This window comes from Bos indicus, chromosome 8 (assembly GCF_029378745.1).
Source record: "Bos indicus isolate NIAB-ARS_2022 breed Sahiwal x Tharparkar chromosome 8, NIAB-ARS_B.indTharparkar_mat_pri_1.0, whole genome shotgun sequence".
In the NCBI taxonomy this organism is placed as follows: Eukaryota; Metazoa; Chordata; class Mammalia; order Artiodactyla; family Bovidae; genus Bos; species Bos indicus.
The window spans coordinates 74,750,667-74,772,758 of NC_091767.1; the positions used below are offsets into that span (position 1 = coordinate 74,750,667).

Consider the following 22,092-nt stretch of genomic DNA (forward strand, 5'->3'; position numbering starts at 1 on the left):
GTAAGCCTTAGAGTAGTGACTTCTGGAGCAGGGAAACTTAGAGGTTAGAGTGATGAGACCTTTACATGGAGAAGTAATTTGCATGTATGAGATAGGAAGGTGTTTTTGTAGGTATGTTATAGGCTTACTTTAAACCATTTAACTTATGCTCCAGAGTAACTGTAATTTAATGTTGGTAGTATAGCAGATTATGATGAATAGCTTTAATTGTATGTTTAAAATCATATGTTCACAAGCTTAAATCTGGTATCAGAATTTAAGCAATTCTTGAAATGTATGAATGTCTCTTTAATATACTGATTACAAAGCATGTCCAGTGTGTCACCACAGGTTTTTTTTTCCCAGGTTAAAGCATTGGCTTTTCACTAGTTAAGATTACTAGTTTCATTTAACTAAAGTGAGTAACACCAGAAAAGTACTACTTAACCATAGTTCTGACGTTTAATACTAAATAAGGGTGCAGAGTGAAAGTGGAGGGATGAGTAATGAGCAACAAATGGGATGGGGGGCTTAAGAATTTTTGCACACTGAAGTGGAATGTGGGTTTTCGCTTGTTCTACTGATTCTGTCTCTCTCGTAATCAGGAGCCTTAAACAGTTCTAACATAGACATGTACTCCACAACCTAACTTCCCCTTACAACACGAGTTAAAAAGAGGAGACTAAAACTTGGGGTGAAGTGCATATTCCCCAAACATTCAGGTTTCTTCTCATACTGACAGTCTTAATTGATAGCTTCTCCCCATCCTATCATTCTTGCATTATCTCTTTTTAATCTGGCCAGGCAAGTGTTCAGAAAGGAAAATATTGGTCTAAAAAACTCTGCGATAAACCTGTCTTATAAATACATTGTAAAAATTACAAAAATCCTTACATGAGGCTTTAATATTTATTAGTCATGAGGGAAATAACATGAAAATTCGGTGAGATATACCACTTTGTAGCTAGTAATCCAAAATGGAAACAAGTGAGAATATGAAGAAATGAGAACCCTGTACCTTGTTGGTGCTTCAGCATCAGTCCTGAACATTGTTAGAGGTACTGATGCTGAAGCTCCAATACTTGGGCCACCTGATGCAAAGAACCGACTCACTGGAAAAGACCCGTATGCTGGTGTTTTAACAGGTGAATGAACAAAATGTGTCATACATGTATTTGTAACAGAAAGGCCTTACGTATTTATATGAACTACCTAGGCAAATTCATAGCACACAGATTACCAAGGGCTGGGAGGAATGGAAACTTAGTTTAAAAACAATAATGGTTGCACAACAGTTAATAAGGTTAGTGCTACTGAGATATCTATACTCAAAAACGGTTGAGTAAGCTTTTACTTTTGTTTGACCACAGTAAAATATCTTTAGACATCACTAGAAGAAACTAGTAGTAACCTAGAGAGGCAGAAACTGACAGGTTTGTAATCTGTAAAAACAAAACACCAAAAGTTAGTTCTTTTTTAACTCTAGCCAAGGTCAACAAAGAAATAGTGCATTCACAGAAGTGTAGCTCCCTGGACCTAGCCCTAATGCCTCCTTAATGATGCTCCCCCTGTCCATTCATACTTGCAGGGAATAAAAAGCTAATTTTACGTCCCATGAGGGTCTTAGAACGTGGTGACAAATCTTGTGAAATTAGCATCAGATTTTTTTGTGTGTATAATACTGGCTCCCAACCTTGGCCAAAACATGATGTGTCTCAGGTATTTTGGTGTAGTTGAGCTGTGTGTAGCCTCAGCAACCAGGATGGTCATATATACAGCCAAGGCCGTACACCACCACCATGGGGATATAGTTATATTAAATCACCAGAACAGTAATACCATTGGTAGAATTGCTGTGTGGAGGGTCAAAGAATGGCAGCCCTTGCTATACCAAGTCTGTTCCAGACTAAGGGAGCTTCCTGTCTTTGACATACTGGTAGTTTCCTGTTTTGAAATAATGTGGGAATAGGAAGCATAGGTTCTAAAGGCACAGTGAGTAAAAAATGCTTGAGCAACAGTATCACTTCACTTGATTATCTCAGCCACCTTCAAAGACCAACAGAACAAGGATTGAAATACCTTGAAGATGATGAAAAGGACCCCTGGTCTACTTACTGGTTCTCAAGTTTGTACGTGCTTGCTAAACCCCACTGCTGTACTTGGTCTCTTTCTACTCCTCTCACCGCCTGTGTTCAGTTTAGATAAGTCTTAACCAAATGTGGAGAAACACCCATGGACTCTTTGCCTCTATCCAAACCATAAGATGGAAGAAAATGACACTTTTTAAAGTGTGTGAGCCCTAGGAGTAAGTATAAAACCACGGTCAACCTGTTTCTTCACTTGTATCATGGGACTCAATAGGCTGGAGCTCATAAAGCAGTTCTGAGAAACAACACTGTTCACATAGGAAGGACTCAGTAAATACTGTTAGTGGTAGAAATACAAGCTGAAAAATAACTGGTTAACACAACACTGAATTAGACCTAACTATACCTAAGACTCAGAAAAAAATAACTGCTGTGAAGTACTAGGTCATTAAATGTTTTCCAGAGTCATTAATGCAACAACTGAGTGGGAGATGGAACAACTCATGGAGTTTTGCGGGGCAGGGCTTAACTTGAATGCCATATATTTTGAATTCTGGCTTCCCAGGTAGTGCAGTGATGAGGAATCTGCCAACCAATGCAGGAGACCCAAGTGATGGAGGTTCAATCCCTGGGACAGGAAGATCCTCAGGAACAGGAAATTGCAACATGCTCCAATATTCTTGCCTGGAAAATGCCGTGGAGTCTTTAGGGCCCCGGTTCATGGGGTCCCTAAAAGTTGGGCACGACTGAGCAAGCACACGTGCATTTTGAGTTTCCAGTGCTAGAGAGGAGTGTCAAATACATGGGCTGTAGTGGCTCTCTAGGAACCCGGGTTGGGGTAGGGTGCAAGCAAGGGTCCAGGAGCCCTTCCTGGTTCCCACACTGCTCAGTCATGCCCGACCCAAGCTCTCCACCACTTCTGCCTCTCCCCAGGGCTCCCCCTGCCTTCTCTACTGCAGGAGATGACCAGGAACAAGGGACTGGAAGAAAAAACTTGGGAAAGGCAGATTTTTCCTCCCCAGTTATGAGCATTAACTCCCTTAAGAAAATATACTTTAAGGCCTGTAGACTAGTCCTCTCCTCTCTGCCTGTCTCCCCGGACCTTACCATTTGTGCAGCACGTGCCTTGGACCTGTAGCACACTGCAGGGCCTGGAAAGGCTCCCCCTAAGATCACCAAAGCCCTTTACCTTGAGTTCTTGATGGTCCTTTTCACAGTCAACTCCAGAAAACCTTTTCCTAACCCTTTAGATCTGCATAATGCTTCCCAGTCATCAAAACTCCAGATTTCCTCTTATCAACCACTAATCCTGTTAACTTGCTTCTTTTCCCCTATCCTGTGACAGAAATTGGTCTAACCATCCTGAGCATTAGATGCAAGAACAGAAGAGATGTTTGCTAAAAATTCGTAGAACTAAGTGCACCCGTGCTGATAGATTCTTGTTCTCCATGAGCCTTGGCACAAAGAAAGCCTCTGAACTGCCAGTTCATGAGGTTGTGGGCTAAATCAAACTGGTTTCTTGATTTTTGTAAGGAATTTTTGCATGAGCTCTTTTCTTTCCACATTAAACTTCTTTTACTTAAATGAAAGCTGCTCTTCATTGAGAGGTACGGCAGGCTACAGTCATGTAGCTATCGTTCAACTCTCAAAATGACACAAATGACATTCTGTGAGAAAGTTAAGGTTTTGTGGCAAAAAGACCAAATTTGGGGAGTGTAACTGGGAAAGATGATTTCATAGTGCTGTTAAAGAATTATTCGGCCAGCATTAAGCATTTTTACATGCTAGGCATTGCTCATCTTTAATACAGATCAGACTGTATTTCAAGTGACAAAGGGTTTTAAGACTGCAAAATTCTCATTCACCTGTACCTAATAACTGGGGAAATGGGGCATAAAAGGCCTCCATAAATAAGCTCACTTTCTTGAAATGGTACCCACATTATCTTAACACATCAACAGGCATTCCACATATATTGGTTGAAACAGAAAAGACCCATATGCAAAATACTGCTGAGAGTTTGTTTCCTAAATCTCTTCTAGTTATTTTTTCTTGAACAGCACATTTTCAATGCAAAAACCTTCCTCTGCATACAAAGGAGATATGCCAAAACTGAATTCTCATAGTGGATCCTGCAATTAAGAAAAAATGAACGCCCCGGGGGAGGGCAGTGAAATGAGATCCTATGGGAAACTGACTTCAGGGATGATAATATAGTGTCCTGCACTCTTCATCTGATTCTAAGTAAATGCCTTAACTAGATAGGCATTTATTTACATTTAAAAACAAAGCCTCCAGAAAGGTGTAAAATTTATTAACATCTTTAAAAAAAAAAAAAAAAAAGGTGGGATAGTAAACAGCTAATGAATTTAGGATAGTTCCTAATTTACAAGTTTTACTGCAGGAAGCCCATTTCAATCAAAGCATTTCAAATAATCAAAGGAGTACAGTTTCTCCCTAGGAATACCAGTATTTTGCTCTTCAGGTAAAAGATGATTGACAGCATTAAGTGACTGCCCCAGTGAATACCTTGAAAATATATAAAAAGTGGTAACTGCTACTTAAACATGAATTTTCACAAAATTATTCTTGTGCCTAATTCAGATGATTTGCTTAGAAAAGCTGGCCTTAAAAAAAAAGCAACACATGAGTAATATCTTCATTTTAAGTACGTGCTCTCAAGTTAGTTTAAAAAGAGAAGCTGAATTAGGGTTTCCAGAGCTTTAGCAGTCCATCTTCACTGTAAGTAGCAATCAGGTTCTGATGAGGGTGATGTGCAATACCAATCACATCCTTCTCGTGAACCTGGAATAGGGAAGCACAGAATCAGGGTACAGAGGTCACTAACAAATCACTGAAGAAGCTACCAGAGCTGAGTGGCGGGTAAGAAGAGAAGCTTCTACTTCTCACCAAAGGAATCAAACCTAAGGGAACCTCAAAGAGGGTTAACATACAAACCAAAAACTCGAACGAGGCTATCAGATGGCTGATCACATTTTCTGTACTGTTCTTCATAATGTGTGAATTATACTTTATGCCAAACCACTTTTGGTGCTATAGCTGGTCCCAGTCATCATCCATTTTGCAAATATTAGGCCAAGACAGTGGCTGAGACTGAACAATTCCTTCAACTCAGTGAACTCAGTATTTTCCTCAGCTAGAGGACACTTGCCACCTCATTCTGTTTTGTTCACATCTTTGCTTTCTACTGGAGGAGGCTTCACAAGGCTGGTGTACCAAAAGTTCACTCAAGAATAGTTTGAGAGGAGATTATTCTCTAACAGGTATGTTTATGATTTTTTTATACATTCACACCATCTCTTCTTCCCAACTGTAGACTGCATTTTCCCTGTCCACTCCTCCTTTGCATTTGGGCTGCTGGCAGCACTAATTCTAATCAAAAAAGAACGATGGACAAAATAATATAAACCACTTCCAGATGTGAGTCTTTAAAACATCCAGTATAACCCCTTCAATTATCTTTTCTCCTAAGACTTTAGAGGCCACATTTCCCAAATGGCACAGCTAAAAGAGGGAGGAGGAGGATGCAATTTATATCACATTGTGACATAATATTCATTGTGTTAGGCCACTGAAATTTGAAGATTGTTACAGCAGCTGCATTAATTATTCCTTGTTACTAAACGCTTAAAAAACCAATTTGATAGGGTAATATACAAGTAACTAGCCTTTGAAAACACATGCAGACTAGCTGTATCTGTCACTCCAACTACCCTGAAGAGGTTTAACTACTCTGGCTAGACAGGCACATTCCTTTTCCTCCTCCTTTGCTTTATGTACACTCATCCTACCCACTAGAAGCTGAGGGCTCACTGAAAGATGACTTTTCCAGATACAGGAGGTAATTCCATACAATTACTTATGGACCCTTTATTTTACTTGATGACACTTTTACATATTTTTACATCAAGATTCACAAGGACAGCAGTCTGAAAAAGGTTTACTTCTGAGTTCAGAAAGATGTAAGCATTAACAATTTCTGTAGATGGCCTTAAGTCAGTAATACTTACTGTCAAAGTTCTCTCCAGTTTGCCAGTGACTGTGCTGAAGCAGTAAAGCACAAAGTCCTCCCCTACACAGTATATCCATTCGCCACGGGGAGAGAGGGCACAGCAAACAAAGTCACCACCTTCTCTCTTACCAGAGCTGAAGCTTCTGACAATCTAAGAGTACAACACAGTCCAAGGTAAAGATAAAACATCTGGATTAGCAGTAGTTCCACTGCAGCAGGGGAAACGGACATCTTTATGTTATTTTGTACTCTGGTTTACTGTCATTTATAATTAGATTACCAATTCCATTCACCTTGTGCTAAATCCTCTTGACTGGGAAATATACAAAAGATAAGCTATTGTAAGTCAGTGGCAGATAGAAATTTACAATTTCCATGTCCCAGGTCACCAATCCTACTCTTTAATCTATTGAGTCATTTTATCCTGAAGCAAATTCATTACCATACACAATTTCCTAAATCATGCTACTGGTTCTCAATGCTCTGTGACCCATGCCCCCTAGTTTCCTCTTTCTAACAGAATGAGATGCCCTTCCCATTCATAATGGAACTCTATCTCTTTAAGACCTTGCTTGATCTATTTTACATACCACTTAAATCATCACAAATCAAGTGGAGAGAAACCAATCTCAAAAGGTTTAAAGGTTACATACTGTGTGACTCTTATTTACTATACTCGAAAGAATAGTGTCAAACAGATCAGTGGCTGCCAGGGGCTAGGGTTGTGAGGAGAGGATTTAACTATAAAAAGTACAGCACAAGGGAGTTTCTTTGAGGGTGGTGAAACAGTTCTATACCTTAACTGTGGTGGTTACATAAAACAAGATGAAATTTCACAGAGCTGTTCATGTCCCACCTCAAGATGAATGCATGTAAAGACAATCTAAATAAGGCTCATATTTAATAGTCTTGTACCTGGTTTTGATGTCAATGTCCTGGTTTTGATAATTATACAATGGCTATGTAAGATGTTATCATTGACAGATGCAGGGGAAGGGTGTATAGGAACTCTGCCCTGTTTTTGTAACTTTATGAATCAAAAAAAAATTTTTTTTAACTTTTTAATTAAGTCAAGCAGAGGGCACCCTCTATCCCTCTTCTGATGTCTATGTCAGAAGCTTTCTCTCTCCTTTTTATACTTTTAATAAAACTCTGCTACACAAAAGTTCTTGAGTGATCAAGCCTGGTCCCCAGTCCCGAAGCTAAATCTTCTTCAGAGATCACGAATTCGAATCATTCACCACAAGCTATCATCTTTGGGGCTTGTCTGGGATCTTCAAAACAAGGTAAGGACATTCAGAGCTCTAGCTTGCCTCTTCTTTTAGTATACTTTTACTTTACTAACTCTACGATGTGCCTGTGTGTGTGACTGACTGAGAGCCTGAGACGTACAGAATTAAGTATGAAGCAAGTGTACAAAGCAGAGCCTTACTCTGCAGTTTCAAGGTGCCTCAAAATGACTGAAGGCTGCCCCCAAATTGGGAGCTTTGTCAGGCAGGGGTTTATACCGACTTGCCAATGCCAAAAGGCACCCAATGTCCCTGCGAGAGGAGCGGCCAGAAATGGGCGAAGCATGTGGACCAAACTTCCCTTTCTCAGTCACCTTTTCCTGGTCTTTGACCATTCCGTAACTGCCTGGGGAATTAGAACCCCTAACCTAAACTGTTGGATCATAGACTTTCAAGGGACTTGTGATCCATGTTGTTGCTGTGTACTTTTACTCAGACCCCAAGCTTGGAATAGTCATGAGAACCCAGACTTGCTAGGAGTGCAGTCGGGAATGAGGTGGAACTCTAGCTTCAGCAGCATCTCTCTTGGCTGCTTCCATATGGGGCCAGAGTCCTAAAAGCGAGTCCTTTTCATAGCTGTGCCTCCAAACTCTATGGATTGAAGCGCTGCTGGTGAGCATGAGGTTTCTAAGAACCTAAGTCAGGAATCCCAGATTGAAAGTACAGGGCTACTTCCTTTGAAAAGGAAGAAAATGACATTATTAAGAGTCTGCATAAGCTAACTCAGGAAACACAAGACAACTGGTTTAAAGTTTTACCCATAGCTTTAACGAGGGCTCGCACTGCCCCTAGAAGGGACTGTGTCTATGGCAGACCATTTTTGTGCACCAATATTGTCATAGATCCTGAAGCCTTAGAATTTACTACGTGACTCAGCTTTCAATCTTTCAACAGATATTACAAGAACCCTGGCAGGTGACCCCTGATCGTCTCCAAAATTGGTCTAATTGCTAGGTCTGCAAAATGCTCCCTTCTTCATCACTGGAAGACTTCACATGGTGGGTTTTTCCAATTCAAGAAAAGGACTTTCTTCACCTCTTCACCAACAACAATATATGTGGCACCTCTTCTTCTTAATCTGAAGACATCTAACAATCCTAAAATGGATTGGTATAACTCACTGTACCTTAACTATGGAAATAATGTGACTTTTAATTGTGATTACGTTTTAACTTGGTTTAATGACTATTTCGCCTTACATCAGTTTTGTAACTGTATAATGGGGTTTGTTTCTAGCCATCTAAAAGCTTTTAGGTTACAAATGATTGTTCATGCCGATACAGCTTCTACAACCTCCTCCAACTTTGGGTCCCCGGATTAGAAACCCTCAATATGCGGGTTAGGAGAATATGTTGCCTCAACAATTTAGGGGCAATACCCCCATCCCAGCAGGAAGTAGTTATGGAATGAAAATGCCACCTTTTTCCCTTGGCAACATAATTCTCCTAAAAGAAAAAGGGGTGAATGACAAAACTAATTCTTAGGTAGACTGATAAGGAGTCTGGGGCCCTCAAGGAAGGAAGGGGTCCAGGGCTCTCAAGGAGGAGAAAAGGACAAACTTTTTTTTTTTTTCCTACATTCCTTCATCTTAGTCCCATAAAACACTTTTTTTTTTTTTAATCCCAGAGCTAATGGCTCAAGGGTTATGTTTTTCCTTAAGCTCTGTACTAATGATTATATAAGAACAATGTATCTCCTTAACAAGAACCTTCTGACTAATCTTGTTATCTTAAGATGTATGTTGTGGGGAGTGGGTCTGATAAAAGTATATAAGGTCTTGATAAGACTACACTCTCCATCCCCCTTCTGATGTCTATGTCAGAAGCTTTCTCTGTCTTCTTTATACTTAATAAAACTCTGCTACACACACACACACACACACACACACACACACACACACACACACACAAAAGGTCAAGCAGAAAACTAAGAAGTGGGCAGCTGTGGCTATTATGCAGTGTCCCAGCAGTACTGAGGATCAGCCATCTCAACCATGGGTTCGTCACCACCGATTTATCTTTTATAGGGACTTAAGCAATGGAAAGACAGTTCCATACACCAGCCCCTGGGTCTTCTCCACGCTCAGCAAGATCCCCAAGTGCCCAGGTCAACATTTCAGTAGCATCACAACACATCCAAGGGCTTGAGACCTCAACTTTGATACTCCTCATGTCCCTGGGGCTACAAAAGTGAGGTTCTTTGGGAACCAGCAGGTGTTCTGATTACGAACACACATCATGAAGACACTGTTGCTCTTCTACTGGAGTTCCACCTTAGATCATGTGGTAGCTAACAGATATCCCAAACTCTTAATCCACGTACTATGTCTCCTTCCCTCAGAGGGACTGTTATACCTTAAAATCTTCAGTGAGGTTCTGAAGAAGGTTTAAAGACAAACCAGGGGACTTCCCTGGTGATCCAGTGGTTAAGAATCCCCTGCCACCTGCAGGGGACACAGGTTCAATCCCACATGCCAAGGGGCAACTACGCCTGTGTGCCACAACTACTGAGACCTTGCTGCATAGCCTGTGAGCGGCAACAACTAAAGCTCGGCTGCTCGAGCCTGTGCTCCACAGCAAGAAGCCACCACAATGAGAATCCTATGCACTTCAACTGGAGAGTAGCCCCTGCTCGCCACAACTAGAAAAAGCCTACATGCAGCAACGAAGACCCAGAGCAGCCAAAAAAACAAACTAAAAAAAAGAGAGAATTTAATTTATCCAAAGGATGCAAAAGAAAGACCATAGTATACAAACATTCCAGGGAAAGGAGCTAACTTTTGAGATGCCAGAAAGATGCTTTGTAGACAGCAGAATTTAAAATTTAAATAAGTGTCTAAAAAACAGTGTATCTGGTTTTCTGAGTGGTGAACTGATAGCTGATACTTCACTGAAAGTGTAGGACCAAGTGTCTCTGACTAGGGAACTGCCCAAAGGGCCCAAGGAAAGGCACAGTCTGAGCACTCACCTGTCCCTGCATGTTCATGATGACCACTGTGTTGGATCTGTTGCAAACCACAAAGTGCTCTGGGTTTTTAGGAAGCAGGATCACACTGTTGACAGTGATGTCTGTCCCAGCAGTGCTGCCCAAGGATTTAAAGGTATTTGAACATTCTGTGGTCTTCATGTTCCAGATCTACAACACCGAAACATAAGGCATAAACATTTAGGGGGGGAAGTGCAGCAATTTCTAAAGTCTGGGGGTTGAAAATTAAGTTACTTTAAAAGAAAAAAAAGGACTAAAAAAAAAAAAAAGCTGCTTACAGTCCAAATACCTAGCATTGCCATATACAAAAGAACTCCTCTATTTGCTGATTAACTGATAAAAATAACAAAAAATTAGAAAGCTAAATAATAAAACTCTTAAAATTTATGCTCTTTTCCTACAAAATTTCCCTTGGCTAACAAGCTTCCTAACTTTGAAATTAGCTATGTGTCAACAATGCTACTGTCATAAACAACCAGAAAGCTACCCGGTCTCTGGACATCAAAATGAAATGAGGGTTTTTTAGATTTGTATACTCAGGATGCTGAGATTCAAATTTGGTGGGTCTAGGGTGGGATGTATGTAGCTTTATTTTTTTAAAAGCTCCACAAATGATTCAGTTTGTACTGAGAACCACTCCACAGAAGTCACAATGTCAACAGCCACAAGCGAGGATCCATGAAGCGGAGGCTACTCTTGGCCACCTGTATGACCTCTCCCAGTCCAATACCTCTTCTAATAGTTCTCCACCCTAATGCTTTTTACCTTGCCCTTCTGAACTATTATGAACTGACGCAGATAATCAGACATCATAGTTACTGAAATCTGAGACATGCTTAGAGAAGGGATGAACCAACTGTTGCCTGTGTCTGGACACTACTCACATCATGAGTAGTGATGATATAAAAACCTCAAAGGCATGACTATGCTGTGTTTCTCCTGTGCCTTCAATGAAACCTAGCACAAAATGGATGTTGAATAAATACCTAGAAAAAGGAGGAAATAGCTGCCCCACTAGTTGTCTCAATATTTATTTCCTTAATAAATACTGTTATCATCTCCCCCGATTGCCTCTCTAAAGCCCAGCGACCTAGGGGAGAAATGAACATTTCGGTGATCAAGGGACTTCTAGAGTTTTCTGTCCAAAAAGTCAGTGAGATATTTTACCCCACCTACTGCAAAAAACTAAAGGTAAAGACTACAAAACAAAGAGACCTGTACAAGCCACCTCACAGTCCTATAGGCTGTAAGGCCCATATTCACAGCACAGAGAGGGCAAACCCCATGACTAAAGCACCAAGAACTCTGTATTTCTGTTCCATCCTGAGGAAGGGTACATCTCCTACCTTCAAATTTCTGGTTCAATTCCCAAGCCATCACAGAAAGGGGTCTGACTCTTAGGGATCTGTGTTAGGATGTTTAGGTCTTCTGCCAGAGAACATTCACTTACAAAAGGCAATTCAAAAGCAGATGTACAATGTAAATGGAGTGTCTCAAAGATCTCTAGCAATTTTCAATTTGGATTGCCCATCTTTTCTAGGAAATGATGCCCTCTCTTGAAATAACTAAATCTCTTAAAACTGAAGATCTATTACTTTCAGCTGAGAGATGAAGATAGCAAGTAACTAAGAGGACTTAGTTCTACTCTACACCCATCTTATTCCTCATTAATGCTATCAGAAAGGTCCTAACGTGGGGGGCTGGGTGTGGGGTGAAGCTGTGCAATAAAAGAGACCTATTTATTCTGCCACTGAGCCCTTCGTGAATTTGACTGTTGCAGGCAAGGCCATTTGACTTTGTGGCAAAGTCACAAAGTCCTGTAAACAGGAGTTGACTTAAGTTTAGAACTCTACACCTTTTCCTACATATCATATAGCCTGTAGGTTTGAGATTTGAGGTCCTAGGCCAACAGGAATTACCCGCAGACTATGATTATTGTCACAGATCTCAATTATGGCTAAAATACAGTGTAAAGAGGTTTAGCCACCATAACTTTCACCTTATCACCACTGAAAACTCCTCAAAGGGCAAAATAGAAAAAATGGAATAGACACCCCAAATAACATCAGTAGCAAATACTTAACCTTTACAGTGCCATCAGAGGATGCACTGATAATATAATGTCCATCCTGTGTAAAGGTGGCTTCATTAACAAAGGAGGAATGGCCACGGAATTCCTTCAGGGTTTTTCCAGATTTTAAACCATGAATTCTATCACAAATAAAAGCAAATGAAAAGAGCAATTAATATCCTATATACTGTGGTTGGAACCAAGTGTTGAAAGCATTTTAGATGAATTACAGAAGCTCATGTTAAAATATTAAGAACAGGGACTACACAATTATGTATGGAGTAGTATTTTCCTTATGTCTAACAATCAAACAAAAACAAAAACAAAGCTTTGCAGAGAGACTGGAAAAAAATATGCTATTGATACCACAAGCTTCTGTTCAGTGACAGACTTCTAGGTCTCTGCTGGGTCCCAGGAATCTGTATTTGTCACATGCTCTCTAAGGTGACTCTGATGCAGGTGGGTCCATAGACCACACTTTGAGAAACATGAAGCGGTGCTAAAATCCCCTTCTGATCTCTCTTCTGGGTAGAGACCCAAATGGACGACACAATAGCACTGTGTCAGCTGTATTTTGGGGAAATAAGGTCTCACATGTATTTATTACTCATTTATTCCCTCAATGTCCATATAAAGGAATCCTGGTGAAAACACAGAAATCACTAACTACTACCTCCCTCTGAAGTTTAATCATATCAAACAAAAGTGAGGGCAATTTGGAGATTCTTACTTACCTAATTGTCTGGTCAAAAGAGGCACTAAGGATCTGACTGCTATCCTTAGAGAAGCTTAGACAGGTGACACCTTTGCTGTGTGCCCTTTCAAATCTCCTTAAACACTGTCCACTCTGAATCTTCCATACCTTTATTTTTTTAAAAAGAAGAATAGTAAAAACTTATAAATACAGTGTCCCATGTCCCACTCGTACCCTGCAGAGCCAGGCAAAATACAGGGCTCACTAAGGTACTAAAAACAGCATTAAAAATGCATGCCAAGGGCTGAATATGATATGTCAGGTTCTCAAAGTACAATGACAACTTGAATCCTCTGAAACTTAAACCTCTTTCCTTTTAAATTATTAAAGCAAAAATTTAGACTCTAAGTTCACTTAGCAGAGACCATTTCTGTATTTTATCTAGCCCAGGGTAATTTGACCAGCAATTAAATACAAGCCACAGCTGATCACTGCTAAGCATTTGCAGACCACCACCCCAAAGCAAAACACACCAAATAAGGTAAGCTATGGTGGCACAGCAGAAAGGGCACGAGCAGATCTGAAGTCCCAAATCTATTACCAACTGTGTGACTTTAAATTACTGGGCCTCTGTAAGCAGAGTTATTATTGGGATTAAATAAGAAAAACTAAAGTGACTAGCATAAAGTTGATGCTCAATAAAGAGTAGGTAAAAAAAACCCTATTAGGGACTAACTTGTCACAGAACTCTCAAAATGTCTACATATAAGAGTTCATGTCTCTAATTCATACCTTGATTTTTCCATCTTGGGCACCAGTTGCTAACATTTCTGTATCTCTGCTGAAGCACATACAGAGAACAGCATCATCCATCATCATAAAGTTATCCTGTGCCTGGTACTTAAGATCCTAAAGGAAACAATGATAAGCAATTATCAAAATATCACAAAAACACCAGTTATCCCAGGTCTCTACAAACTTACTGGAAGCAGGATGGTAGACTGCTGATTAAATCTCCAAAGCAAATAGCAGTGTCATGCACATTATCCTGATGAACAACTGATAACACTGGGAGTACCTTTTTTACACAATTCAAATAAGTATTATAAAAAATACAAATGTAACAGCTTACATCTTTTGCTTACTAATCCTTTCTCAGCAAAATTCCCCTACAGTTTCATATTGTACATCTTTAATAAATCTGAATTTATTTAACGGTATGACATGAGAAACATTTTTCTGTAGTCACCTACCTTTCCTAAAATCATGTATTGATTATTGTATTTGATATTTTTCTTTTATCATCCATTACTGTTCATAATGAAATATCTTTATTTTTTCTAATTATAAAGTGAGGCTGTTTCATGGTTTAAAAAAAAAAAAAGGCAAACTGTAAAGAATTATACAATGTAGAAAGTGAAAACCACTCATAAATCCACTACACATGGAGTGGAATTTAGTACTCTATCATAAAGATTACATTTTAAATCAGTGGTTAGTCACTAAGTAGCTATTTGGGAAAGTTAAGCTGGATCTATGCCAATTTTATCACCCTAATCAAATGCCAGATGGATCAAAAATTAAACACAAAAAGAAACACAGAAGTATTTGAATAAATCATGGGAAAAAAGATGGATAAAATATGATGATACAAAAAACTGTTACCTGTATAAAGCAAAACCATACATTAAGTCAAAAGACAAAAGTCAAAGCTGAAAAATATTTGCAATGCATATTACCAAAGTTGATTTCCTCAAACTACAAAGAGCTCTTACAAATCAGTAAGAAGTAGTCCAAAAGAGAAATGGGCAAAGGATATGAACAGACTTCACAGACTAGGAAATACTGGTGGCTTTTCACATATAAAGATATTCCACTTCATTCATGATGAGAGGAATGCAATTAGTACTACTAAAAGGTTAGACTACAAACAATAAGCAACTGCTTACATATACACATAGAATATTCCATAAAGATTACACAAGAAAGTGGTAACTCTGGGTGCACCAAAGAAGGGAACTGACTGGCTGAGGGACAAAAGTGGGGAACAAGAGCCTTTACTGAATAACTGTTCTGTTTTAGAAAATGTTTTATCAGATGTACATCTTACCCATTCAAAAAGTAAATTTAAATTGTAACTATAACAGATAACTTAAAAACAATAACAGATAATTCTCCTACTAGAAAAATTAATATATTTAAAATATTTACCTTTCTGATTTTTCCAGTCGTAAAGTTCCATACTTCAATGAATCCGTCAACAGACCCAGTAACCAGATATTGACCATCTGGAGAAAATCGAGCACACTCCACATGTGATTTCTGACCAAACTGTTTCAAATGAAACAATGAAACAGATGCATTTTTATCTAGTGGCCTTAAAACAGTTCCCATTTTAATCTTTTGAGAGCTCGGCCCTAGCACAGAGTCATAGCCAGCCTATATTATGGAGTTTGGAAGGGTGTTTCTGTACCCAGACACAAAGAAATGCTTGATATATTCTCTCCAACCAGTTTAACACTGAGGTTCACCACTGAAACTAATTTGATTTTTTTTTTAATGACATTGGTATTTCCAAAGAAAAACAAAAAAAAACTATTTTAGCAAGGGACTTAAAACAAATAATCCTGTTATCTCAAACAGTAAGTTTTTACCAGAATCAGTCACTGTTAACATGATTTTCACACTTAGTATGCCATATGTTCCTATTTTTTTTTTAATCTGGGGGAAAAATTCATTTTTTCAAAATAAATGGTTGTTTTTCTACACTATTTTTTAAACAAATTTTTTATCACTGTTTCTTTTCATGACCTTCATCTAAACAAGCGATAACGTGTGACTAACTCTAAGAGAACTAATTAGAGCCGATAGAAATGCTTGGGAAAGGTATCTGGAGCATTTATCAGCACTGATTTTGCCATTAACAGATGGAAACTACAGTACATTAGACAGATGAGAACAGAGAAAAGCTCTATTATGAGTCTCATTTTAAATGCCCCAAAAGGAAGTGTTTAAAACAGAAAATCTTCGTCCAGCAGCATAATTTAATGATTTCTATTTGTCGCAGGGTTTTGCCAAGGTAAATAAAAGTGCTGCTCAAAACTATCTTTATATGCAAGTCGTAACATATAATCCAGAAAAGACAAATTCAAAATACTAAGCCAAAGATGTTATGAAATACTTTTAAATCTATAAACTCAATCAGAGCACAAATCCAAAAAGAAATTGTAATAAAAAGGAATAAAAAGGAGATGGCGAAGTAGTAAATACAGTTATAATTCTGGGAACTGCAACAATTACTTCATTATGCTTTTTACTAGAAAAGTCTCAGAAAGAAAAAAAAAAAAAACGCAAAAAAACACCAAGTACCAGCCATTAAGATGATAAAATTATTTTCCTCAAACACCACTGAAGCCCACTTTCCAATCCAGGCCGGGTCCTTTGCCAAACATATAGCAGGCAAAAACACAAATGTTGAACAGGAAAATTACGTAACAGAGTTCATGGTTTTTAGTCCCAGGCTTAACCTGAGAGCTAAAGCATTTTTCCAAATGCAGGATTCCTGGGAGAAAGTCCAAGGGCAGATGATGGGTCAACATCCAATGAATGTCCACTTGGTAATGCAGCTGAGGTGTGCCACTGCCAGGCCACAGGGGGACCTCAGTGGTCACTAGCAGTAACCATGAATGTTGTCAGAGCTGAAGAATGACTTCCACTCCCCAACCCAAGCTACTGGCACAGGGCCAGGCTGAGCAAGCATACACTGAGTTCCCAACAAGTGATTACCAACTGGGCGGTCGAAGGATCCTACCTTAATATGCCTGCTCAGCTGTGTAGGAAACTTTTCTTCTTCTACATCTTTGACAGCTGCTTTGCCTCTGAACAAATCTATGGTCATGCCAGGAGGAAGCAATCCTTGGTGCTGCTGCCACTTCAATGCCTATGAGAAAAGAAATCCACTTGGGTGCTTTTAAAACCTAGTCCTGATTACTCAAAGCCTGAAAGGGTGAGGTTCACAGGAAATATGAGTTATCCAGACCCACCATCTCTGGCCATCCAAACACAACACAGCCTGGACTATTCTGTGTGTTCTAGGACCAGAGGTTGATCTCAAGGTGGAAGGGGATTCTCAGAGCCAATGGGTCCAAGTTTCTACAGCCATTTTCTTAATAGATGTGACTCCTATTATAAATAAAATTTGAAAAACAAAAATTTCCCATAGTTCCCAACATCCAAACACAGCTACAATTAGCATTGCATATGCTACCTTTTAGTATTTCCCCCCAACATGTTTAATTTATATAGCTGTAATTATACCTTACGTAAAATTTTATACCCTGTTTTCACCTATCATTATATCATGCTATGACATAACAAACAAACTAACATTTTCTATTCTAACATTATATTCTCTACTAGTGGATGTTTCATAGCTTATTTAATATATTAATGGACATTTACATTGCTTCTAATTTTTGCACTCATCTAAATAATGCTGCAACGAATAGCCTTGGATGTAAGGCTTTTTCTATTATCAGGATATTCCCCCCCCCCAGAATAGATTCCTAGAACAGAAATTACTGAATTGAAAAAAGAACACAAATGGCTAAGGCTCTTTAGACACACTACCAAAATGTTTTCCCAAAAAACCACAACTACAATAGCAATCACAACTGCATTATAGGGAATGGAAAAACCATGGACTTTGGAGACAGACGGCCCTAGTTTGTCAACTAAGCTATTCTGAATCCCTAATTTGCCAACTAAAAGTCCAGAAAAAAGCCTAATTCCTAGAGTTGATGAAGGGATGAAACAATATATGTTACATAACACGGGGACATGATCAGTGTTTATTCTCTTTTCCCTTTGTTATATCAACAAAACTCAATAATTTTGGATGTCATTTAAAAACTCTAACGAGTGGGAAATTATGCCCTACTTTAGTAAATTCTCTGATTAGTCTGACCTTTTCTATTACTACATGTTTGTTAATGACATATACTTCTTCTGTTAACTGTTTACTCATGCTCTTTGTTCACTTATCTACTGTTGGCTCACATTTTTTTTTTAATCAATTTGTAAGCTTTTTAATGTGATCAAGATATTGTATCTTCGTATTTCCCAAAAAGAATTTTTTTTCCCAATCTACCTATTTATTTATTACAGCTTTTAAAGGTTTCATCTAAGTTAAACTCTCAAGTAATGAAATTTGTTGACATTAACCTTGGTGTCTACTCCCTAATAACAGGAAGTCCTGTAATAGGAGGTCTGATACATCACTACCTAACTTGATCTATATTCTTAAAATATATATCTGAAATTATGATTATAAAATATGAGAGAGGACTCTGATCTGACATTTCTCCCCTATTCTAAAGTAGGGGCCCCAATACCATACGCTAAATAATTCTTCCTGTCCGTAAATTCTGTGACAGTCTCATTACCATCTACTGAATTCTGATAAATAATAGGGTCAATTTCTTGTGCTGTTGCACTGGATGCTAACTATCAAAATGATTTAAACTACGAACCTCTGTTAAACGCTTCACTATTTCTAGGGCTAATATGTTCAACATTCTTCTTCCCAAAATTTCTTCGATGAATATACTTCTCTAAGTTTATATTTCCAGATGAATACTAGAATCTTTGTGATACATTTCTAAACCTATTGTGAACTGGTATCAACCGTCAGTCCTATCCAAGAAAATCAATGTTTTATCATCTTCTCAAATTTATTTCTCCTGGAAGCTTTGAAAGGATTCTCCTTTTTTAAAAAAAGGAAATCATTTTTTTCCCACAAAGTTAGGGCTAGAATTTTTATATTGTATAAACAAGAACTCTGTTTTCACTGAATATTTGAACTGGCTAGTGCTGATATACAGAAATGCAATCAACTTCCGAATATTTTATATCTCACAAATTTACTAAATTTTCAATTTAATTCTTTAACCACTATAGTTGAAATATTTAATGTTTCTACAGTTTTTTTCTTTTCAAAGTCCATATTTTGCTTATTTTTCATATTTTACTGTAATGACCAGAAGACTTGACTTATCTCCAATCAATGGGTACTCTCTGCACTCTTTACCTTTAGTCTACAGCAGTTTCAAATCACTCCCATCTTTTAAAGGAAAAAACAAAAACCCCTCTCTTACCCTCTGCTTTTCAGCTACTATGGCCCTCTTCCTTCTACATTACCCTCATCTCCTTCTTTTAACTACCAACCTTCATAAGTCACCTATACTTGCTGTCTTCACACCTCAGTTAATTTGCTTCTAACTTGCTATAACATAGCTTCTGTCCCCATCTTTCCACTGGAAGCGCACCTCAGATATCCCTGTGACCAAAACCAGACTCCCTTTGTGACCCTAATCTTCTCCATGCTCTTGGCTGCTCTCAACTACAATAACCTTTCATCTGCTTGAAACTCCTATTGCTTTTTCTAACCCTATTCTTCTTGGTTTCCCTTTTCATCTCTCTGGTTGTTCCCGTCTGTTTATCCTATGGACTTTAAGTGTTCTCTATGGCTTTCTTCTCAAATTTTTACTCTTCTTAGTCTACCTGCTTTTCCTAGGTAGTCATATTTTCATATATGGCTTCAATTACCACTGCAATTTCCAAATCTATAGCCATAGCCAAAACCTCAAAGTTGAAGTTCAGAGTCACAAATCCCAGCACATACACTGGACATCTCCACTTGTATGTCTGATAGGAACTTCAATATTAGTACATCCCAAACTGATGGTCTGCTTCATCCAGTCTCTTATTCCATCCTAACAAACTTGCCCTTCTTTTTATATTCTCTACCAAGTCAGTGAAGCCAGAATCCTAAAAGAGCACCCAGAATGAAAGCCTCACTCACTCCTCATATCTAACCAATTAAATGTGGAGGACAACATGAGTTTATTTCCACTCTTTCTAGAAACCCCACTTGAAGTGACAATAATAAAGGAATAAAAAAGGTACATAACCCCAAAAGACACAGAGAATGAAAAAAGTAACAGCAGAAGAAAAACGTTAAATTTAAGAAGCCGCAAAGAGAATGGACCAGCTTGGAAACCAAGAAGAACAGATAAAAATGAAACCTAATTACGCAAGGTGGGAATGAAGAAGCCATAAGCAGTAAGCCAAACTACCCTGCAAATTCCAAAAAAGCTTAGAAATTGAAGGCACCACACACCCCCTCAAGGACAAGGCAGGGCATATGGCAATGATAAAATCTGAATAAAGAGCAGTTAGCATCCAGAACCGATCTCAACCCTATGCAACAGGCGACTGCCTTGCCCAAGCCTCAAGAGAAGCTGCATGGTCGATTTTCTGGAAAAGCTGAGATCCTGGGCTACGGAAAAAGGCAGAGCTGAGGGGCAGAGTGTAAGTAAAAAGCTACACGGAAACAGGAGGATTAAGTGCAGGCTTGTATGCTAAACAGGGAGATTTCTCTTAACCTCCACCCCCAGGCAGGAAACTAGAGGAATACTCTGGAAAAGTTGATCAGTCCAAGAGAAGCTTCACTCAATCTTATCAATTCTCAAACTCCACCTTCCATCCCTTCCCACACAGTTCCCAGCTTTTCGGTGCTTCACTCTGAAATCTGAGGAAAGTTTTTTTTTTTAACACTGGCACTAAAACAAACAGGTAGAAAAAAAGGAACTCAAAGAAAGTAGGGACACAATAGGGAGGAAAACAGTTTTAAAACTTGAATAGAGACCCACTGTATAGCACAGAGAACTGTATTTAATATCTTCATCTTATAATGACCTATAATAGAAAAAAAATCTAAAAATTATACATATTCAGTTATATATGTATATACACATATATATAAATATATAGAGAGAGAACGAGAGAGAGGGGGAAACAGGGAGGGCGGGAGGGAAGGAGAGAAAAAGAAAACAGCATCACTTTGCCACAACCTGAAAATAACACATCAATGTAAAATCAACTATGCTTCGATTTAACACACCAACAACAATAAAAACAATTCAGGAAAAAAGTAACTTGCACTATCATCCTAGTTTTCCTATTTTGGGGGACTCAATTTCTATGTGTAAGAACTACAGACTGACTGAATAATGAACCAACTACCTTACCCATTATCCCATCCCCACCCCCTCCTTTAGTTTCTGCATAATTTCTCAACAAATGGAGCATGCTCTTGCTGCCTACACAGTTTGGGAGCTAGGCATGAAATTTAGCCATATTAATGGTGGAAGAGTATGGGGCACCAGATCAAATTATGCCATTCCCACCAGTGATAACTTTCTTTAAAACATCACCCTAAGCCTCTGTTCGGAGAAGGCAATGGCACCCCGCTCCAGTACTCTCGCCTGGAAAATCCCACGGACGGAGGAGCCTGGAAGGTTGCAGTCCATGGGGTCGCTGAGGGCTGGACACGACTGAGCAACTTCACTTTCACTTTTCATTTTCATGCATTGGAGAAGGAAATGGCAACCCACTCCAGTGTTCTTGCCTGGAGAATCCCAGGGACAGGGGAGCCTGGTGGGCTGCCATCTATGGGGTTGCACAGAGACTGAAGCGACATAGCAGCAAGGCTCTGTTCCTGTTGTGTTCTTAACACATCCCCACCCATCAACAGAAAATTGGATTAAAGATTTACTGAGCATGACCCTGCCCATCAGAACAAGACCCAGTTTCCCCCTCAGTCAGTCTCTCCCATCAGGAAGCTTCCATAAACCTCTTATCCTTCTCCATCAGAGGGCAGACAGACTGAAAACCACAATCACAGAAAACTAACCAATCTGATCACATGGACCACAGGCTTGTCTAACTCAATTAAACTATGAGCCATGCCGTGTAGGGCCACCCAAGATGGACAGGTATGGTGTAGAGTTCTAACAAGAACTGAGAAGGGAATGAATGGCAAACCACTTCAGAATTCTCGTCTTGAGAACCCATGAACAGTATGAAAAGGCAAAAAGATAGGACACTGAAAG

The 22,092-nt window shown here is 39.0% G+C and overlaps 1 protein-coding gene across 1 annotated transcript in view; it reads right to left on the reverse strand.

Moving 5' to 3' along the window:
* Nucleotides 1–874: 874 nt before the first annotated feature.
* SMU1 (SMU1 DNA replication regulator and spliceosomal factor) overlaps nt 875–22,092 on the reverse strand; it is a 32,611-nt gene continuing 11,393 nt past the window's right edge. Inside the window, exons 5-12 of the mRNA XM_019966401.2 lie at nt 16,950–17,078; nt 15,350–15,469; nt 13,931–14,047; nt 13,179–13,306; nt 12,458–12,584; nt 10,356–10,523; nt 6,098–6,250; nt 875–4,871 (exon numbers count right to left, since the gene is read on the reverse strand). Of these exons, the coding sequence (XP_019821960.1) occupies nt 4,773–4,871; nt 6,098–6,250; nt 10,356–10,523; nt 12,458–12,584; nt 13,179–13,306; nt 13,931–14,047; nt 15,350–15,469; nt 16,950–17,078 (1,041 nt within the window). The 3' untranslated portion in view covers nt 875–4,772. The remainder of the gene's footprint in view (nt 4,872–6,097; nt 6,251–10,355; nt 10,524–12,457; nt 12,585–13,178; nt 13,307–13,930; nt 14,048–15,349; nt 15,470–16,949; nt 17,079–22,092) is intronic.